This window comes from Ochotona curzoniae, unplaced genomic scaffold (genome assembly GCF_017591425.1).
Source record: "Ochotona curzoniae isolate NIBS_2020 unplaced genomic scaffold, NIBS_Ocur_1.0 scaffold_3890, whole genome shotgun sequence".
Lineage (NCBI taxonomy): Eukaryota > Metazoa > Chordata > Mammalia > Lagomorpha > Ochotonidae > Ochotona > Ochotona curzoniae.
The window spans coordinates 34,830,483-34,848,415 of record NW_024467115.1 but is presented as its reverse complement, the minus strand read 5'-3'; the positions used below and the strand labels follow the sequence as shown (position 1 = coordinate 34,848,415).

At 48.4% G+C, this 17,933-nt stretch overlaps 1 protein-coding gene across 3 annotated transcripts in view; it reads right to left on the bottom strand.

Annotated features, from left to right (window-relative positions):
- The window catches only part of ARID1B (AT-rich interaction domain 1B), a 358,041-nt gene that overhangs the window by 245,466 nt on the left and 94,642 nt on the right, over window positions 1-17,933 (bottom strand). Inside the window, exons 4-5 of one of the 3 annotated variants that reach the window (XM_040965219.1) lie at window positions 6,806-6,819; window positions 1,834-1,840 (exon numbers count right to left, since the gene is read on the bottom strand). The exons of the other annotated variants lie outside the window; for them this stretch is intronic. Of the exons in view, the coding sequence (XP_040821153.1) occupies window positions 1,834-1,840; window positions 6,806-6,819 (21 nt within the window). The remainder of the gene's footprint in view (window positions 1-1,833; window positions 1,841-6,805; window positions 6,820-17,933) is intronic. 3 annotated transcript variants of the gene reach the window in all.

Below are 17,933 nucleotides of genomic sequence, written 5' to 3'. Positions count from 1 at the left end.
AAAAAAAGAAGAAGAGGAAGAAAAAGAAAAACAGAATTTACTTCACTCCTTTCTAAATTAAGAGAATCCTTAAGTGGTGCAGGAGCATGCACAATAATAGAGAAGTGATTCCACTTCTCAAAGCAATGCAAATGCATCCAAGTATTTTGGAGAGGGAAAGCATAGCTAAAAATGATTCCCTCCCCTTAGGTATTTATTTTAGGAAGTAATCCCTGTAAGGACACATGTATTAACGTTCGCAGCTCTGCACTGTGCTAAATGAGCCTAATCCTAGATTCCAGGTTTTCATCCCGCCAGACCCCACATTTTGAAATGATGGAAATGTACTGAGCTCAGAGCCTCGCCGTGCGTCGTGGAAGTGCATGCCTACAAGACACTCGTGTGTACCAGGAAGGATGTTCAGTGCAGCTCTGTTTACAGTCACCAGGAAGAGGACACTCTGACTCAAAGTGAGGAGGAAGCAGGAACAGTAACTTGGCTGCAGTCTCACCAGTCAACTCTGCACAGCAGTACAAAGGATCGAGACCCTACACCGAAACGGTCCTAATGGAAGCTGGCCTTGTACCGGAGTGGGTAAAGCCGCCAGCTGAGATGCAAGCATCCTACATGGACACCAGCTGGAGTCCCACTAGATGGTACAGTATCGGGGCCCTTGCTCCCCACAGGGGAGATCTGGATGGAAGTTGTGGCTCCTGGCTCTGGCTGCTGTGGCCACCTGGAAGGTGATCCAGCATGTTCAAGATCTCTGTCTCTTCTTCTCTGTGTGTAGCCCTGACTTTCAAATAAATAAACAAATCTTTAAAAAAAAAAAAAAGTAACTCAAACCTTATTTTTAAGCTAGTGTTTTAACCTGTATTTTTACTAGGTTGAATTAAGGTGATGAAAGTTTGCCTATATCACATCACTTGTACATATTTGCTAAGTTTATGAATGCACTCGAAGGTACGCACACCCAAAAGTAAGTCCACACTCAGCCTGGGGAGAGAGGGACAGCTGGACTAACACTCCAGTAAGTCCACACTCAGCCTGGGGGACACCAGGGCTAACACTCCAGTAAGTCCACACTCAGCCTGGGGGACACCAGGGCTAACACTCCAGTAAGTCCACACTCAGCCCGAGGGACACCAGGGCTAACACTCCGGTAAGTCCACACTCAGCCCGAGGGACACCAGGGCTAACACTCCGGTAAATCCACACTCAGCCCGAGGGACACCAGGGCTAACACTCCAGTAAGTCCACACTCAGCCTGGGGGACACCAGGGCTAACACTCCGGTAAGTCCACACTCAGCCCGAGGGACACCAGGGCTAACACTCCGGTAAGTCCACACTCAGCCCGAGGGACACCAGGGCTAACACTCCGGTAAGTCCACACTCAGCCCGAGGGACACCAGGGCTAACACGTCAGCTTCACACACTGTTTCCTTTTGGAAAAAGGTGATGCAGATTCAGCAAAATGCTAACACCCATCATCTTGGGTGGTTGCAAACCTGTGTGTTATATTCATTTCTGTACTTTTTGCATGCTTATTTATTTCATAATGTTAAATTCTAAAATAAAGGCCTTGCCCCCATCCCAGGCCACCTCTCTCCACAGAAGGAGAAGGGTCCTCCAGGAGAGGCCACCCAGGCCAGTGTCCATGAGCTCTATCCTTGAGCAGGCTCAGCTAGGCCTCTGCTCTGGAGACCCCAAGGCTGACTACAGATAAGGCCTCTCCCTGCAGGACGAGGAGGAAGGACTGAACCCCAACAGGAAAGACTCCAGGCCAGCATTTCCCAGGGCTCCTGCAAGGCATGCTAACTGTGCAAGACACCTCACCGAGTAAACAATGCGACGAGCCAGCTAACACTGCTCCGTCCGCACACTAAAGGACCTGTGCAACCCTCAGTGAGTTTGGGATACCCCTCACCACACAGCTTTTCATACGGAAGTCTCCCAGATTCATTCCAAAGTCAACTGCACATGACAGGACCTGCTCAGTGAAGCAGTCTGTCCTCAGAAAGCTGGACCTGAAATGCCAGCGGCTGCTTGCCCAGTGGATCCCGCGGAGTTGGCATATCAGCACATGAAGTCCGTATATACAACATAATGTAAGGGCTAAACAAGGGTCCACCCCAAACTGCATCTCACAACAGCTCATAAACACGACAGGGCAGTGTCATAACCCTTCCTGATCTAAGTTATCACAGAGCAACTACATCGTGGGGCTGCCGCCTCCTCCATCGCCTCAATCCACCGGCCTTCCCGGCAGCTATGGACGCGAGAGCAGTGGTTTAGCCCGAGCTCATCACAGTGTATCTGACGAGGCGAACGCACCTGCCTTCCTGATCCTCCCAGGCCGAGTCTGTGCTGGGCAATGCTGCCCTCTCCTCCCTCTCATCAATCTCTCAAAATTACATAAAACACACACCCTTCCGCCCTGAAGAATCAGAGGTCAGTGGCAGAGCTGAGTCTGTGCCCACTGTTAGGAATCGATCCCCACCCCATCCCCAGTGTCAGTTTCATCACACCCCCCTCAAGCTGCATCTATTAGCCATAAACCCTTATTGTTCTCCCCCATTCTGGGGATCCGTGATTCATTCAGAGCTCATTTTCGTATTACACAGCATAAAGTAAAGGATACAATTTCTTTCCCCTTTTACAGATTTATTTACTTATTTATTTGGAAGGCAAAGTGACTTGGGGAGAAACAAAGACAGATAAAAGGGGAGAGAGACTGAGCTTCTGTCCCCTAGTCCACTGGCCAAATGACCACAATTGCCAGTGTGGGACCAACAGGCCAGAGGCAGGCCAGGAGGAAGGACTGAACCAGGAGCCAGGAGCCCAGTGCCCCAGCTGGCTCTCCCACACGGGCAGCAGAGACCTGTGTGTTCATGCCATCTTCTGCAGCTAAGATTCAAACCAGCGATCTGCGTCCCAAACTTCAGCCTGATCCACCATGACACCACACCTGCTCTCCCCCCGACTGCATTCTTTTGAAAGACCTGTTATTGTTAGCGTAATTTTCACATCAGCCTCAGACCTTTCTGTTCTAAGTACTATAGTATCTACATTTTCCTCCAGAACTGCATTTTTAAGATCTATTAAACATATACATACCCTATGAGCTATTTACATAAAGCTTAAAAACAGGCAGACATTACCTTACTGTGATAGAAGGCACAGCGAGCTCAGGATAAGTGCCTGGCTGAGAGGAGGCCTAGGGGCACTGGCTCAGCGTCCATCCCTTACCTGGGCAGTGCTTTCATAGGTGTGCATGGTTGTGAACACTGAACTGTGCATAAGACCTGGGCACTGTGCTGTACGTACAGTATACCTCAAGAATACAGGCAGAATGTGGATGTACACTTAATCCAGAAGTGCGGAAGCTGCTAGGCTCTCGTTTTCTTATAGTTCCAGAACATACTCATCCTTAAACCACTCCTGCCTTATCTATGCCTAACATAATTAAATAACAACTCTTCCTGGATGTTTAACAATGAGTATTCATATTTTTACTTGACATAACTCAGAATATCACAGAGCATTTGGGCTTACTGAAATTACGACAGTAAGTATGCAAGTTCAAGTGAGTATCTAAGTTACAGAAACATCCACAGGGCCCAGAGTTCTATGTAGGGGGTTTATCTTAAAAAATATAAAACAAGCACGCAAAGATCTTTGCAGCAAGGAGTTCAGCACAGTCACACTCAAAAACACGGACGAGTGTTGCGGTCCATCAGCTTGGGCTGCCACTCGAAATGTCGATTCGGATCCTGGCTCCCCACTTCTGACCCAGCTTTCTGCGGAAGTGCCTGGAAAGGACGTGAGGAAGACCCGAGGGCATGGGCCCCCACACACATGGGGGATACCCGGCCGGCACCCGACTTCAGCCTGGCCAGTCCCTGCCTTTCCTGGCACTGGCATCAAGAGTGAACCAGAAGAGATCCCTGCCTATCTGTCGGTGACTCCCCGTGTCAGTCTGCCTTTCAAATAAATGAATTAATCTTTTCCAAATATATGAAAATGTCCTACATGTCTAAGTCCAGAGTGGTTCAATAAAATAATATGGAGTCATTAAAAATATTCTAATGTTTCACATATACGGACATGTGGTTAACTGCAAAATGTCTGCACTGCGATTACTGGACTGGACCTTAATGGATAAAAGGTTACAAAACTTCATATGATAAACATCATATTCTTTCTGAATATGAAAATTCTGTACAGTGTGTGTGAAGAACAGCCTAGAAGAATACACAGCAATTGCTATTATGCCTTAAGAGACTCAATATTTTTCATGAATCTAAGACAAAACACAATTTATTTTGGATTATTTATTGCTGTTTTCTAAGGGCTATCAAAAAGTATGTAACAATTTATCTTGAACAGCAGAGAGCTCTATAATTTTTGCTGGCTTCTCATACAGTAGAGCCCTTCCAGGTAAACTCTACCAAATGGGAAGGCAAAGATACAAGAAGCTCCCTAGATCCACTTGAATGCGGTAAATTCTGCTGGCTTCTGGGCCCGGCACGATGGCGCAGTGGTTAAGGTCCTCACCTTGCACGCCCGGGATCCCATATGGGCGCCGGTTCTATCCCAGCAGCCCCGCTTCCCTTCCAGCTCCCCGCCTGTGGCCCGGGAAAGCAGTCGAGGACGGCCCAAAGCTTTGGGACCCTGCACCCGCGTGGGAAACCCGGAAGAGTCTCCTGGCTTCGGATCGGCATAGCATCGGCCATTGCGCTCACTTGGGGAGTGAATCATCGGACAGAAGATCTTCCTCTCTGTATATATCCGCCTTTCCAATAAAAAATGATAAAAATAAATCTTAAAAAAAAAAATTCTGCTGGCTTCTGATTTCACACGAGGATCAGACACCCTGTGCCCTCAGAGATGGACTGAAAACTCCCCTCGGCAAGGAGTTCTGATGCTGAGCTGATGCATGGCTGAGCTGGCTGCATAAGAAGATTTGAACATGCCAACAAGTTCAGGCAAAACTAACTTGTCAGAAAATAAAACATCAAGTTTGCAAGGCCATTGCTCCAACCCACAGCTCAGGGAGGCTTCACAGCTCAGGCACGATGCCCTCTGCGCTCTCCTGCTGAAAAGGAAAGCAAGTGTTGTCCTTAGGCTTCTCTAAGGACAAAACCAATCTAACAACTGGGCACGTATTAGGTCTAAAAACCTAAAGAGCAGCCAGCTCTTTACTGAGCACTTTCTGCATGCATCACACATGCTAAAGCTAGAAAGCTGCTTCTTTTCTGCCCAGCTTCGAATAAACAGAAAATACAGCCCACAGTGATGAACTTATTACAGTAGCGAAGGAGCAGCAAACCAGCTAGTTACCATGGCTAACTATACACCCAGTTAGTTGCACAGAGCTCATGGGGCTATAGCACCAACTTCCATTTCTACCTATGCTTTACTTCCTATCAGAAACTTCCAGACCAAGCACAGCTATTTTCTAACAGATTGAAAATGACATATCTAGAATAAGTTAACACCCTTCACCGTTAAGCTTAGAAATGCCTAAAACTGCCTAACAGAAAACAAATTCACCTCTTTCAATTTGGGAAAGTTGAAAAGTTCTCAAAGGGAGTTCTTTTCCTCATGGCAAAACTGTTTTATCAGCCTTGTTGAACAAAGTGCACATAATGAAGATTATGAAGACATAAACATGGAGGCAGGTACCACATGACGGGCGGTATGAACCAGCACTTACAATGCCCACAGAGTGCCAGTTCAAGCCCCTGCTGCCCTGCTTCTGGTCTAGCTTATTGCTAACGCACCTTAAGGGACAGCTGGTGATGGCTCCCGGGCCCCGTCACCTGCACTGGAAACTCGGATACTAACTTCGAGCTCCTGGCTTCCGTCTGGCCCCGCCCTTCCTCTTTGCCCCTCTCTTTATTTCAAGTGGATGAAAATTCAAAAATAAACAAGTAAAACATCATCACCAGGTCAGAAAACTTGTCACTACTACTAAAAAAAAAAAAAAAGACAAGACATAACATGATAAAAGAATACAAATATGATCTTGCTTAAATTTCTTTACAGTTATTAATGGCCTGAAAAATTTCACTGCTTATTCTAAATGCAACTGCTCTATATTTAGCAAATCACAGCTTAAGCAAATAGTAGGTCAGACCAATGTTCTGCAGCGTGAATATTGTGTAAAAGCTGTGGGAACTAAATGGGAGTGTTTCTCATGACCTCAATTTCAAAAAGGCAGAGACGGATCCTGAATAGCCTTCATTTCTTGCTAATAACCATTATGAATCTATTAGCCATGAATTTATTTATACTCTTAATTTATATTTCCAGTTCATGCTACCTCTTTAGAGCAACAAGTCCCACAACATTATTACCCACTTTGTAAAGTGGTACATCTTCTAGTTTTCACACAATTAACTCCAGGCTTCTGGAGGGTGCTGGAACACTATACCCAGCAGCCCACGCTTGGACAGGTCAACCAAGCAAATCGACCCTCTTCCCCAGTGCCTTCAATGCTGATCGAATGCCGTATCAAAGGCTAGGCAGACCACTCGGCTTCTTGATTTCTTTCCTTGATTACCCAAACTGCTTTCACCCTGTTCGTCTTTACTGTTAATTAAACGGGAGCTAAAACAGCACGAACGATGGCAAAGGCACAGAAAGCAGCACTGCACAAAAGAAGATTACTTTTTTAGTTATTTTTACAAAGAAGGCTCTAGTACACCCTTTGTATTCTGTACCACGTAGCTACAGATGTTTCATCTTCCTTTCCAGGTCAGCCAATTAAAGGAGACGCTATTGAAATATTCATGAAGTGACGGCATTCCCTGGCTGCACAATGCTTCCTCCCACTTACCACTAGCGTAGAACGAAACTCCTACAGTACGCAAAATTAACACACAAGGACATAATTGTAGTTTTATGCTCAAGTGCCCTAATTATGCACTTTAAAACTCTTTCTTCCCAAGGACCCATCCAGGGCATTCAGTACCACAAATCTGTACAATTGGCAGTCTATTTCTTTCTTAAATAGAAGCAATAACAGAGGGAAAAAAATCTGCAGTTTCACAGAGAAAAGTACATGTGTAATAAATAGAACGATGGGTCTTATTACAGAATTTTTAGCTACAAAACATAGACAATAATTTCCAATGTACACTAATTTGGCATGAAGAGGGGTGCCTAACACCAAAAGACTGTTAACTCACACTACCTTACTTGTGAGGAAAAAAGGACCAGCATGCAAAGGAGTGGTCTAACCTTGGAGTAGCAGAAAACTCGCCCACGCAGCTAGCTGCCTGATCATGCACGTATCGGTCCAGAAGCAGGAGAAACTCAACAGTAACAAGAGTCGTGCGGACTGGTAATGTGGAAGCTCTGACATCCAGGATGCCAACATCTATATTACAAACATCTGACAAAGGGCAGTTTCCATTCTAAACTTAGGCAGTCACTCATAGGTAAGAGAAATCCTGCCACAGGAAGGCACCAGGAGGCCCGTGCCTGGAGCTCCCAGGGCCAGCGGGAAGCCAGAGGAGGGAGGGCAGCAGCCCCAGGAACATATAAGGCGGACTGGAAAGCGACACTGCCAGCTTCGGGTCCAGGAAAGCACACACGTGGTGCCTTTGTTTGACGACGAAGATGGCTCGCTGGAAAGCAATTTGGACTTTCCATCTTGGTTATATTATTATCCACCCTGTAACAGGTAATTTTGCATCTGTGAATGCAACCTTTCAGTTGTTCCAATTTCTTAAAAATGAGACTAGATTACAGAATCCAAAGTCAAAGCAGTACTTTCCACACATCTTAGGAGAGGTGGGCAGGTCTTCACGCAGGACCTGAAGATCCACGGCAGGCTAGAGCTGTTCTTGTTTCTGAGAACGCCCACTTGGCTCTGGGGGAGTGTGGCAAGGACACCTGGGGCTGTAGGGGGAGGAGAGGCACCAAGGCCGGATCCTGCAGGCTTCCCACTTAATCTGCTCTGCCAGTCAGAGGCTGCTTTCCTTAGCACAGAAAGAGGAGCTAGGAGCTCTCCTAGCTGCCCAGGCCGTTGTGCCAAGGCAGGATTTCAGGGATTACCTTTGCTGAGGCTGCAGTGGCAACTCTGCAGGACCAGGGAGGCTGCTTTCCGGAAGAACACAGCACACAGGCCTGCGAAAGGGAGTCCCTGCCAGAGCAGAGCAGAAATGGGAGCCTGGCAGTGGGAAGCAGGACGAATCTCCCTTTGGGATTCACAGGGCATGAGGGCATGGTGGGGGACCCTGTGGATTTGACTGGCAGCTATCTAAAGCCCTTCAGATAGCCCTTCCACCAAGAGGTGGAACTCTTAAAATAGGAAGGATGCGGTGGGGGGAGCCTAGTGGGTAAGGTCCAGCCCTTCAGCAATGGCTTCCCTTCTGGGTGCTGCCACAGGGGGTCCAAGCACTTCCCTGCCACTCACATGGGAAACCAAGATGACGATACAGGTCCCTGGCTTCTGCCTTGCCCAGACCTGGCCATTGTGTAACACTTTGAAATAAATGGGTTTTTACAAAAATGCAAAATGTATTTTTTTAAATGAACAATGGAAGAAAGAGGTAGAAAGACTTAGGAAATGAGGCTGATTAAAATATGAGGAGAAAAAACTACCAATTCCCCCAAAATGAAAAATTCAAAACTGCACTGTATTTTTAAATATTTTTGCTTGAAATGTAGATTTACAGAAAGAAGAAGAGGAAGAAAGATACTCCATCCACCTGTTCACTCTCAAATGACTCCAACAGCCAGAGATGAGTTGAAGCCAGGAGGCTCCCCCAGGTCTCCCACGAAGGTGCAGGGTCTCAAGACTTTAAGCCATCTTCCAGTGCTTTCCCAGGCCACAGACAGGGAGCTGGATGGGAAGTGGAGCAGTCGGGACACGAACCAGCGCCCTTATGGGATTGGTGGTGCTGCAGGCAGAGAATTTGCTCTCGATGCTACCACACTGGCCCTCAAAACTGCATTATTTGGAAATAATCTTTAAAAATATATTCTCAGAGTTCTACATCTTGGTATTCATTACTCTGACTCTACATTTAAATGATGTATGTGGCGGAAAACAAAGGATTGGGGAAGATAGTAGTAATACCACAGGCCTGTCCAGACCGTGGCCATGACCCAACCTGGCTCCAAATCTCTTCTGTGAATTCTGAAAACCAAGCAGGCGGAGGGACGCAAGACGGAGCACTGGGGTCTAACTGGGCCGCCTGTCCCTTGGCACAAGTGGAGGCACGCACAGTGACTCAGCAGACAGAATGCAGAGGCTGTGTGGCCTGCATTCAGCGCAGTTAATCCTGCTGTCTCACCCTGACCTGCAGACCGCACTCTAACAAGTGAACAGTGTATGAATCCAGAGTCCATTTGCATCAGAAGTAGTTTCTGTCACTGGCCCAGCCCTCTCACAGGCACAAGTGCCTCCCTGAACCCTGTGGGTGTCGCTGAGCAACTTCCTGGGTGGGCTTTATTCCCTTCACCGCAGCTTGAGCTGTGACAGGAAGAGAGGGAGGCAGAGACCTAAGTCACATCCTGTGCACGCGGCCCACCGAGCACTGGATCAGACTCTTGTTTTGAACAGCAGTGCACCCATCGTTGCACCCTGGGAAAGCCAAGCCTGGCTCCACCCGACTGTGCACCACATTACCGCCTGCTTAGAATCGGGAGAGTTCTGAAGTCACAAACACAAGCCTTCACCTGTGGACATCCAATGGGTGGACTACAGGAGCCCGTGGAGGTGGATGGGCAGTTCACAGGCACACCGGGGGCCTGTTTGTGGCACCAAAGGACATGGGCAAAGGGAATACGCAGGACACAGGCAGAAGGGGAGAAACACATACTTTGTATTTTAAATATAGAGCTTTCATAATCTACATGGTTTAAATGAACTACACATATGTCCAGACACAAAACTCACCCACATAGGCATGACACTCAAGGCTGGAGTAGGGTCAGAGCTGACTTCTTCTATGTCACAGAATGCATTAGTAACACATACAATAAACTCTTTTTGGGTAACACTGAGCTAGGACGAAGAAACACTGCCGATGAAATATCTGCACATGTCAGAATTTACAGAAAATGAAAATAACTGACTTATTTCCCTTGAGAAAAGCTAGCTGCAACTTTGAACAACATCACCAGGAACAATAATACACCAAAGATTTCCCCCCAAGAACAGTGTGGGATAAGCACAGGATGCTGACACTTGCACACAATTACAGAGACTCCTGAGGGCAGGTGGGACAAGAAGAAAAGATTTACTGATTTTTTTTTTCACTTGAAAGTTTCAACAAAGTATCTCCTTTCTTCCACTTTCTCTTCCACTTACATTAACAACACATCAATATTCACCATTATAAACTATTTGTAGTAAAAAAAATCAATGATCATCAAAACAGCTTTATCCTCCTGAAAAGAGTGCTTCACTGTGGATGTCACCCCAGATTTTCCAGTTTAAGGACCTTTGAGGTAAGCAGGATTTCGGTGAAACTCAAAAGCCTTTTACCTGTTCCGCCGGGAGGTTAGCAGGCACCCTGCCCCTCAAAGACAGACAAGGGGAAAGCCGAGACTCCAAAAACCATCTCCTCACACCGTGTCGTTTCTAACTCTGAAAACAATTTCTTACGCACCACTGGAAAGCAATTCAGGCTTCAAACAGCACCTCACATGACTTTCACTTCAATAAACCCCCTACATTTAAGATACAGTGTGGATATGATTGGGGAAATAAGATCTCTTAACTGCTCATTGGACAGTTTGCTTTCAAAAATATTATTTACAAGAACAGTGAAAATCTTTCCCAGCAGTAATAAATAAAACAACAGCGTGCTCAAGAAGCATTTCTCTGGGGTCAAGATAGAATTGGCAAAGACTGGTCATATATTCTAAGCAGAGATGCTGCGGCCACTTACGGCCTACAGCTACTTCCTCCTTACAGAGAAATGCTGGTCACTGGGTGGTGCTTACAGGTCAGGCCACTGGACTGCTCTACTCTCCATGATGCTGACAGGACCCAGTACACCTAGATGTCAGTCACTCTGACACCTCCTTGGGCATCGGCCCCACCTGGTATGAGTGTGGAACCCAGGACAAGGCAACTGGGAAACTCTGTGTATTCAATGTCCTATTCTATGTATCAAATTCCTTCCTCTTTCAAAAATAATTCTGATTATGACCTAATATATTAGTTTCTCGCTCCCATAAATGGGCCACTGAATCAGAGCATGGTTCTCCCCCAAGTATATGCCATGTCAGAAAACATCAAAGTTCACTGACTCAGGAACAGCGCTCTGTAGCCTGCAGATGCCACAGATACAAAGTGCTAAGGTCAGAACTTCAAACTCATGGGAAGGTTAAGAGGCTGAGCAGGAACAATCACCCATGTGATACAAAGACACAAAGTCCCACGGGGCAAAGGAAGTGCCCACCTCTAGGAGCTGCTGCCCATCAGGGAGGAAGAGCCCCAAGCCCCAGCAGGGACCTAGAGCCAGTGCACAGGCAGGTGAGCAGGGACCAGCAGGAGGGAGCAGGAGGCCCCACAGGATAGGCAAGAAACACGTGCCTGGGAAAAGACAGCACAGAGAGGGTGGAGTTCCAGAGCAGGCAGGGCAAGGTGGGACAGATGAAAGTCAGATTCCAAATCAAAAAACGAAAGAAGGAAGGACTACAATTTCTTGTATTTTCTACAGAGATCACAAAAGAACAGCAAAGCCTCCCAAGGACAAGGTGGCCTACTTGTCCTTGTAAGCAGAGGACTCTGACCATGGAGGCCTAACCAAGTCCCAGGGGGTAACCTTGAGGCTCCCCAACCATGGCTTCTGTGCAAGGCTTACATTAATAATCAGGCAAATAACTACACAGGGAAAAATAATTAGAAAACTATCTCTAAGTACTCCCCACGATTAGCAGTGACACTGCTGCGAAGAGTAAACTGGGTGACAGAACACTCCTGAGAAAGCCGGGTACAGGCACTGCCGCCTGGCGTGGAACTCCAATTTGGGCAGACTCAGTGCCCACCAGCTCACAGCACAGCAGGGGCCTGGGCAGCAGTAGGAACTGGGGGCTCGCTCTCAGCACATGCAGCCTAAGCCACAGGACTCTCCTTTTCTTGAGCTTCCGCTTATTAGATGCTGTCATATCTTATTTTGTCCTCCACCCTGACAAATGCAGAATAAAATCCAGTTTGCCATACAATATAGTAAAAAGCTAATCAAAGTACTGACTCTTGCACAAAGGTTTACTACGAGGTACACCTTGGTGTAACACGTTTACTCGTGACAACGGCAGTAAGACTAGAGCACTCTGGAGAAGGCCACAGAGGAGCAAGTGAAAGACCACTGGAGGACCCGCATCCCACATCGGGTGCCTGCTAGGAGCCCTGACTCCTCCACTGCCAATCCAGTTCCTGGCCAGTGCCCATCCTGGCAGGCAGTAGGTGATGGCTCAAGGACTTGTGCCCCTGGTCACCCACAAGGGGGACACAAGTGAGCTCTGGGTCACTGCTTTTGGCCTAATCCAATTGCAACTAAACATCTGAAAGGAGAACCAGTGGATGGACAACTGCTGTCTTTCTCCGATGACTGACTTACTTTAAAAAGAGGAAGGAAGGGAGGGAAGGGAGGGAAGAGAGGGAAGGAAGGAAGGGAGGAAGGAAGGGAGGGAGGGAGGGAGAGAGGGAGGGAGGGAAGGAAGAAAGGGAGGGAGCAAGGGAGGGAAGGGAGGGAGCAAGGGAGGGAAGGGAGGGAGGGAGGGATTTTGGTGCAAAAGAGATTTTGTGAGAACCATACATAGTTCTTAAAAACATACATTTTTCATGACCTTTTTGAAGATCCCTAAACTTTACACAGAACTTTTGAACATCTTAAACCACTTACCATTTCGTGTATCCTGTGACAATCCCATGGAAAAGGAAAGAATTGGTATCAACTGGCAGAAAATAATCTTACATGACTGAGACCACAGGTCCACTCACAGATGACAGAATCATGGTTAGATCTCTGCTCTCGATGCAAACCGGGTGCAGCCCTGACGGGCAGCAAGGTCCCGTGAGACTCCCTCGGGGTCAGTATCTGTGCCCTCCCATTAGGTAACCTCCCATTAGGCCACAGGTACTGTCAGGTGTTAACAGAACCATCCTGGTCCTGCAGAAAGCATAAAATCCCTGCATATCAACTGCAGAGACTGCAGCAGCAGACCAGCACAGCCGACATGGCTGGCGCTAGGCGGGAGTCCTGGAGGATCAGGGGGCGAGCTTCACACAGAAGGGCCGGCACAGCCAGGAGGGGCCCAGCAGGCAAGGGTAAGAGCTATCTGTTAGCAACAGCTACCCATGTAGCAGTGAGGAAAAGCCAGGAGCTAAAGACGCAGGAATACTAGGCACACCTGAGGTAACGGCGGAGCACTCTGAACTCCCAGGCTCACACCTGCATGTAGCAGGCACTTAAACACATCTACATCAGCTGTACTGGTGGCCACCTAAGGCACAAAAGTATGAGTTACCACTCACACTATGGGCGACAGTATCAAATGTCAGCCCTGCACAGCTTCAGGTCTGCCTCCTCGCATGGCTGCTCAGTGACACGCACACCTCAACAGGGACCCACATGAGCCACAGAGCGACAGGTGTGCGTGCTACCCTTGAAATTAAACACTGCATTCTGGAGCAGGAGCAATCCTTAAGGAATATGTGACTGCTTCCTTCAACAGGGGCCTGACCATGAGACAGAAACCCAAACTCCAGCACTGAGCAGAGGAGGCAGTCACTGTACTGAGGGACAAGAACTTATCCAGTCCTGAAAAGGAAAGGCTGCCATTCCGAAAACATAGCACCACGTGCACTCACTTGCAGGGGAAGCTGCTGAAGGCAGCACACGTGCCATCACGTACGGACGTATGTGGGTGTCCGCGTACGAATAAGCATCTCAAAAGGAAAAAAAAGGTGTAAGTACAAGGATAAATTTCCAAAATTTTGGGGGGAGGAGGGTAGAGGACAAAGACTACACCAGAACTTCAACTCTGCCAAAAACATTCAAATGCCATAAACAAGCACTCAACCCGGGGCCAGGTCAGCACCCTGAGGGTTCCCCTAGCAGAGAAGCGCTCACCCCAGCACCCCTACTCTCACCCTGCACCCAGGGAGCCCTGAACAGCAAGCAGGATCTGAATGAAAAGGCACCTGGCAGAGCCGGGCAACTCCTGCAGAAATATCTCTTCCATCAACTGCCAAGCCAACAGGACTGACCCACGCTTCTCCCCTGCATCTCTGTTCTCTGGAAATGCAGACTGCTTTCAACTTTAGAGCTCTTGTTTGCTAGAGAAAATTAACAAATATTTTCTAAAACAATAAAGCTACCATTCACCAAAAGCAATCAATTTGTTCTCCTTAGGCACAACTTCTACCTTCTTAACCTTCACACAGGTTTGTGTGCTACTTTAGGCACCTCACCATTTTCTCTCTTACCCTACAAATGCCTTGGAGTTGGCCTTCTCTCACCGCACCCCTTGTTGTCTTTGCCCGTTCTCCCCTCTCTTCCATCCTCCAATCCCTCTGCCTCCCACATCTCCTCACACTGTCGCCCTCCCCCAGGAAAGATCTCTTTCTGCACCCAGCCACGTCCCCAGTGACATTAACCTACATCTCCTTACCAACTGTCCTGCCTCCTGGCAGCTCGGCCCTACATCCGGAGGGGCAGCTGGGCTCCCAGAAGCCCACAGCCCAGCTCCAACAGACTTCCGGACTTTCACGCTGGAAGGGCCTTCTCTGACTGCAGTTTGCCATCTGCTGCTGCAGAGGGGGGCGACTTGGGTTGCTGCAGTTTTTACTTTGCTTTTATCCTGCTCCACAGAAGAGCCAACTCACGGCTTCCCTACCAGACGGGAAAGGTCTTTGGTCTGAGCCACACAGGTGCGAAGCTCACCAACACGCATACATCTCCACACATACATGCACGCACACCCCACGTCTGTATAGTTCACAGCAAGAGTTCAAGTCAGTTTGCAAAAACCACAGATAGAAACCTGTTACTGTATCACAAAAACTGCCTTTCTATTTAAGAAAATACTCTTAAAATATAATTCTCAAGAGTTTGCAAAGTATTTCATGTGATATAAGAAAGAATCCTAAACAATATCTCTTCTAACGCTTGTTTTGAGGCAGTTCGCTCCCCAGACACCGTTTTATCACCACAATTTCTAAAGTGCTCATCTATCTGGCTATTACAGAACTCTGCAAATACACAATTCAGGGGGAGCGGGGAGGCAAGGCTTAATCTACTACACTCATTTGCCAGGGTGCACACCACAGAAGTGCTTGTCACTTCCACGAGTCTAATGAACAGATACAGTTTTCATAATTTTTACTGCTGTATGCCATAGCCAAGTGACTGTCAGGCCAAAGCCAAAGCACAGGTTCCATCTGAATGACATATGGTTTCAGTCATCCGGAGAGGTGGTACAACATCAAACAAAGCCAGTAGACAGGACACGAATACAAAACACCCAATTACGCCTTGCAGAACCAGATACGCAAGGACACAGCTCAGGCCCTCGCAAGTGGATTGTGTGCACAGGCCTGGTGTGAACAAGCCTTGCTGAGAGCCCACAGCCTGCAGGCAGCAGAGGGCGGACGGCTGGTGCACGGGGGCAGGCACAGCACGTTCCTGGCTGCTGACCGTTTCCGTGTGAGGCTGCAGTTCTCTCACCTCTCCACTGATAAGATGGTATTGCAATCCTTCCTCCACCTGTTTGGCGAGAGGCTGGTGTGGAACCATGGCCTCCCCAGTAAACCACAAGAAGATAAGACGCCGATAGAGGCACGCGCTCTGCAGGCCTCGCAGCAGCTCTGGTGACCATGTCCCAAGCCCTTCGGCTGCCTGGCTTGGAACCCTCTCCTGGTACGTCACACACTCTTCAGGAACCTTGGGTCAGACAAAAGAGGCTGAGAAGGCCAGTCACTGGTTTCCCAAGCCCAGTTGCAACAAGGGCACTGGCAGCTACCCAGCCAACCCATTGCATGCATCTGGGTCTTTCACTCATCAGCAGGCAACACAAAGAAACGGCGATGGAAGGAGTTTTTCTACCACTGGACTAATGCACAACAAGGCTGCCAATGGGAGCCCCACTGTGGCCTCCTGTGCTCAGTGCCAGTGGCAGGGATGCCCACCTGTGCCTGCAGCTCTCACAGCAAGACCTTCCTCTGCTCTTCCCCTTCTTCAGCCTTCCCTGCAATCCTGTAAACAACCTGAGAGTCTGTCCCCATCTCCTCTTAGGATTAAACTGTCCACGTTCAGGTTTCAACTAGGAAATCTGGCTGTTTTGAAAACAGTCTTTGAAAAGGTAGGAAAATGAGTAGAGAAAACTGCAAAACATACAGCTCAACAGAGCAGAAACAGAAGACAAAAACACCCCAACGCCAACAGCTCGCAGGGCAACTGTGTCACCAAGTGTGAACCATTCACATCTGTGTGTGGTACAGAGGGAGAGAAGCAACACCCTTCAACTGCTTACAGGTAGGTGGTCAAAAGCCAAGGGTACCTGCGGCTCTGTGGGAAGCCCACTGGCCAGGAGCAGGCTGTCCTGGCGGGGCCTGTCCCCCTGGCATCCTAGCATTCCCTGAGGCCTGGCAAGGGCACAGAGTGCACTTTCTGTAGAGGACACAGGCAGAGACGATGAGTACGTTCAACCCAGGAGGACCAATGCTAACTGAAGCAGAGGTTGACTATGCAGACAGGAGCCAGGGGACAGGGACAATGGGGCAGAGAGGAACACTGAAGAAAACTGGAGAAGGGAACAGGAGCGGGCATGCAGCTCAGCTAGAGGGAAGCTGGCAGCGACGCATGGAACAAGGCAGGGCATGGTGGGCGGTGCGGGCAGCCATTTCGGTAGGTTCAGGCTAAAGGGGCAGAAGCTGGAAGGCTGGGAAAGCCATGCTTCAAGCGAAAAAGTTCAGCTTTTGTGTGGATAGGTTAACCATTCACTAAAGAACTTGAAGGGAGTCACGTGTCAGATTTACATGGTAACATGATTACCACAGAAGCTCTATGTGAATGAATAGGTAGACAATACCAGTTCTTAAACATTTCGGATTTGCAGAATCTTTGAAAATACAATGGCCAGAAAAAACCACTTCTACACACATTCATAGAAATCCTTTCTATTTCCTGTTTAACTCTTCAAAAGAGTCACGGCCTCCTGAAGTCCATCTGTAAACACTTGAGGCTCCACGGGTCTCACTTTCAAAATGATCTAAGAATAGAGACAGCCGCCCACGCTCCGCTGGAGGCTGTCAGCGGCACCAACTGGCCATGGCTCCCCAGCCAGCAGCAGTTGAGGGGATGGGGCTCATGAGGGGAGGGGAATGACCTCAGACTTGTGAGGGGACCTAGCAGTGCCATGCTCAGATGACACCTGCAGGTGGGAACCTCAAGCTGAGATGGCTGTGGTGCACAGGGTGGCCACTGGTGCTGAGGTGGGAAAGCAGAAGCTATGTGGACTTCAGAGGGCTGGGTCAGAACCAAGTGCACAGGGGAAAGCTAGAACCCAATCTGCAAGTCCGAGGGCCAGGAAGGGTAAGGCTAGATAACCAAGCCACGGCTCAGGATCAGAACACTACCACATCATCATCCACAAATGTAAGTGCAAGCACCTTACTGTGTGACCGGGAGTTACCTGCATGTTCACACCCATGCCTTCTCCTGTCTGTGCAAATTTCCCCAAAGAGTCTGTTCAGGTCCTAAGGGGTATACAGAAACCAGCAGTCCTGGGCTGGGCATCTGATGCAGAATGTGCGCAGCTGCGTGTGCTGGGGTTTGAATCCTGGTTCCATTGTCACCCTGGAAGGCAGCATAGGATGGCTCAAGTGTCTGGGTCCCTGCCACCATATGGGGGTCCACACTGAGTCCTGAGCTTCTAGCTCTGGCCTAGCCCAGCCTGGTCCTGCTGGCATATGGAGAAT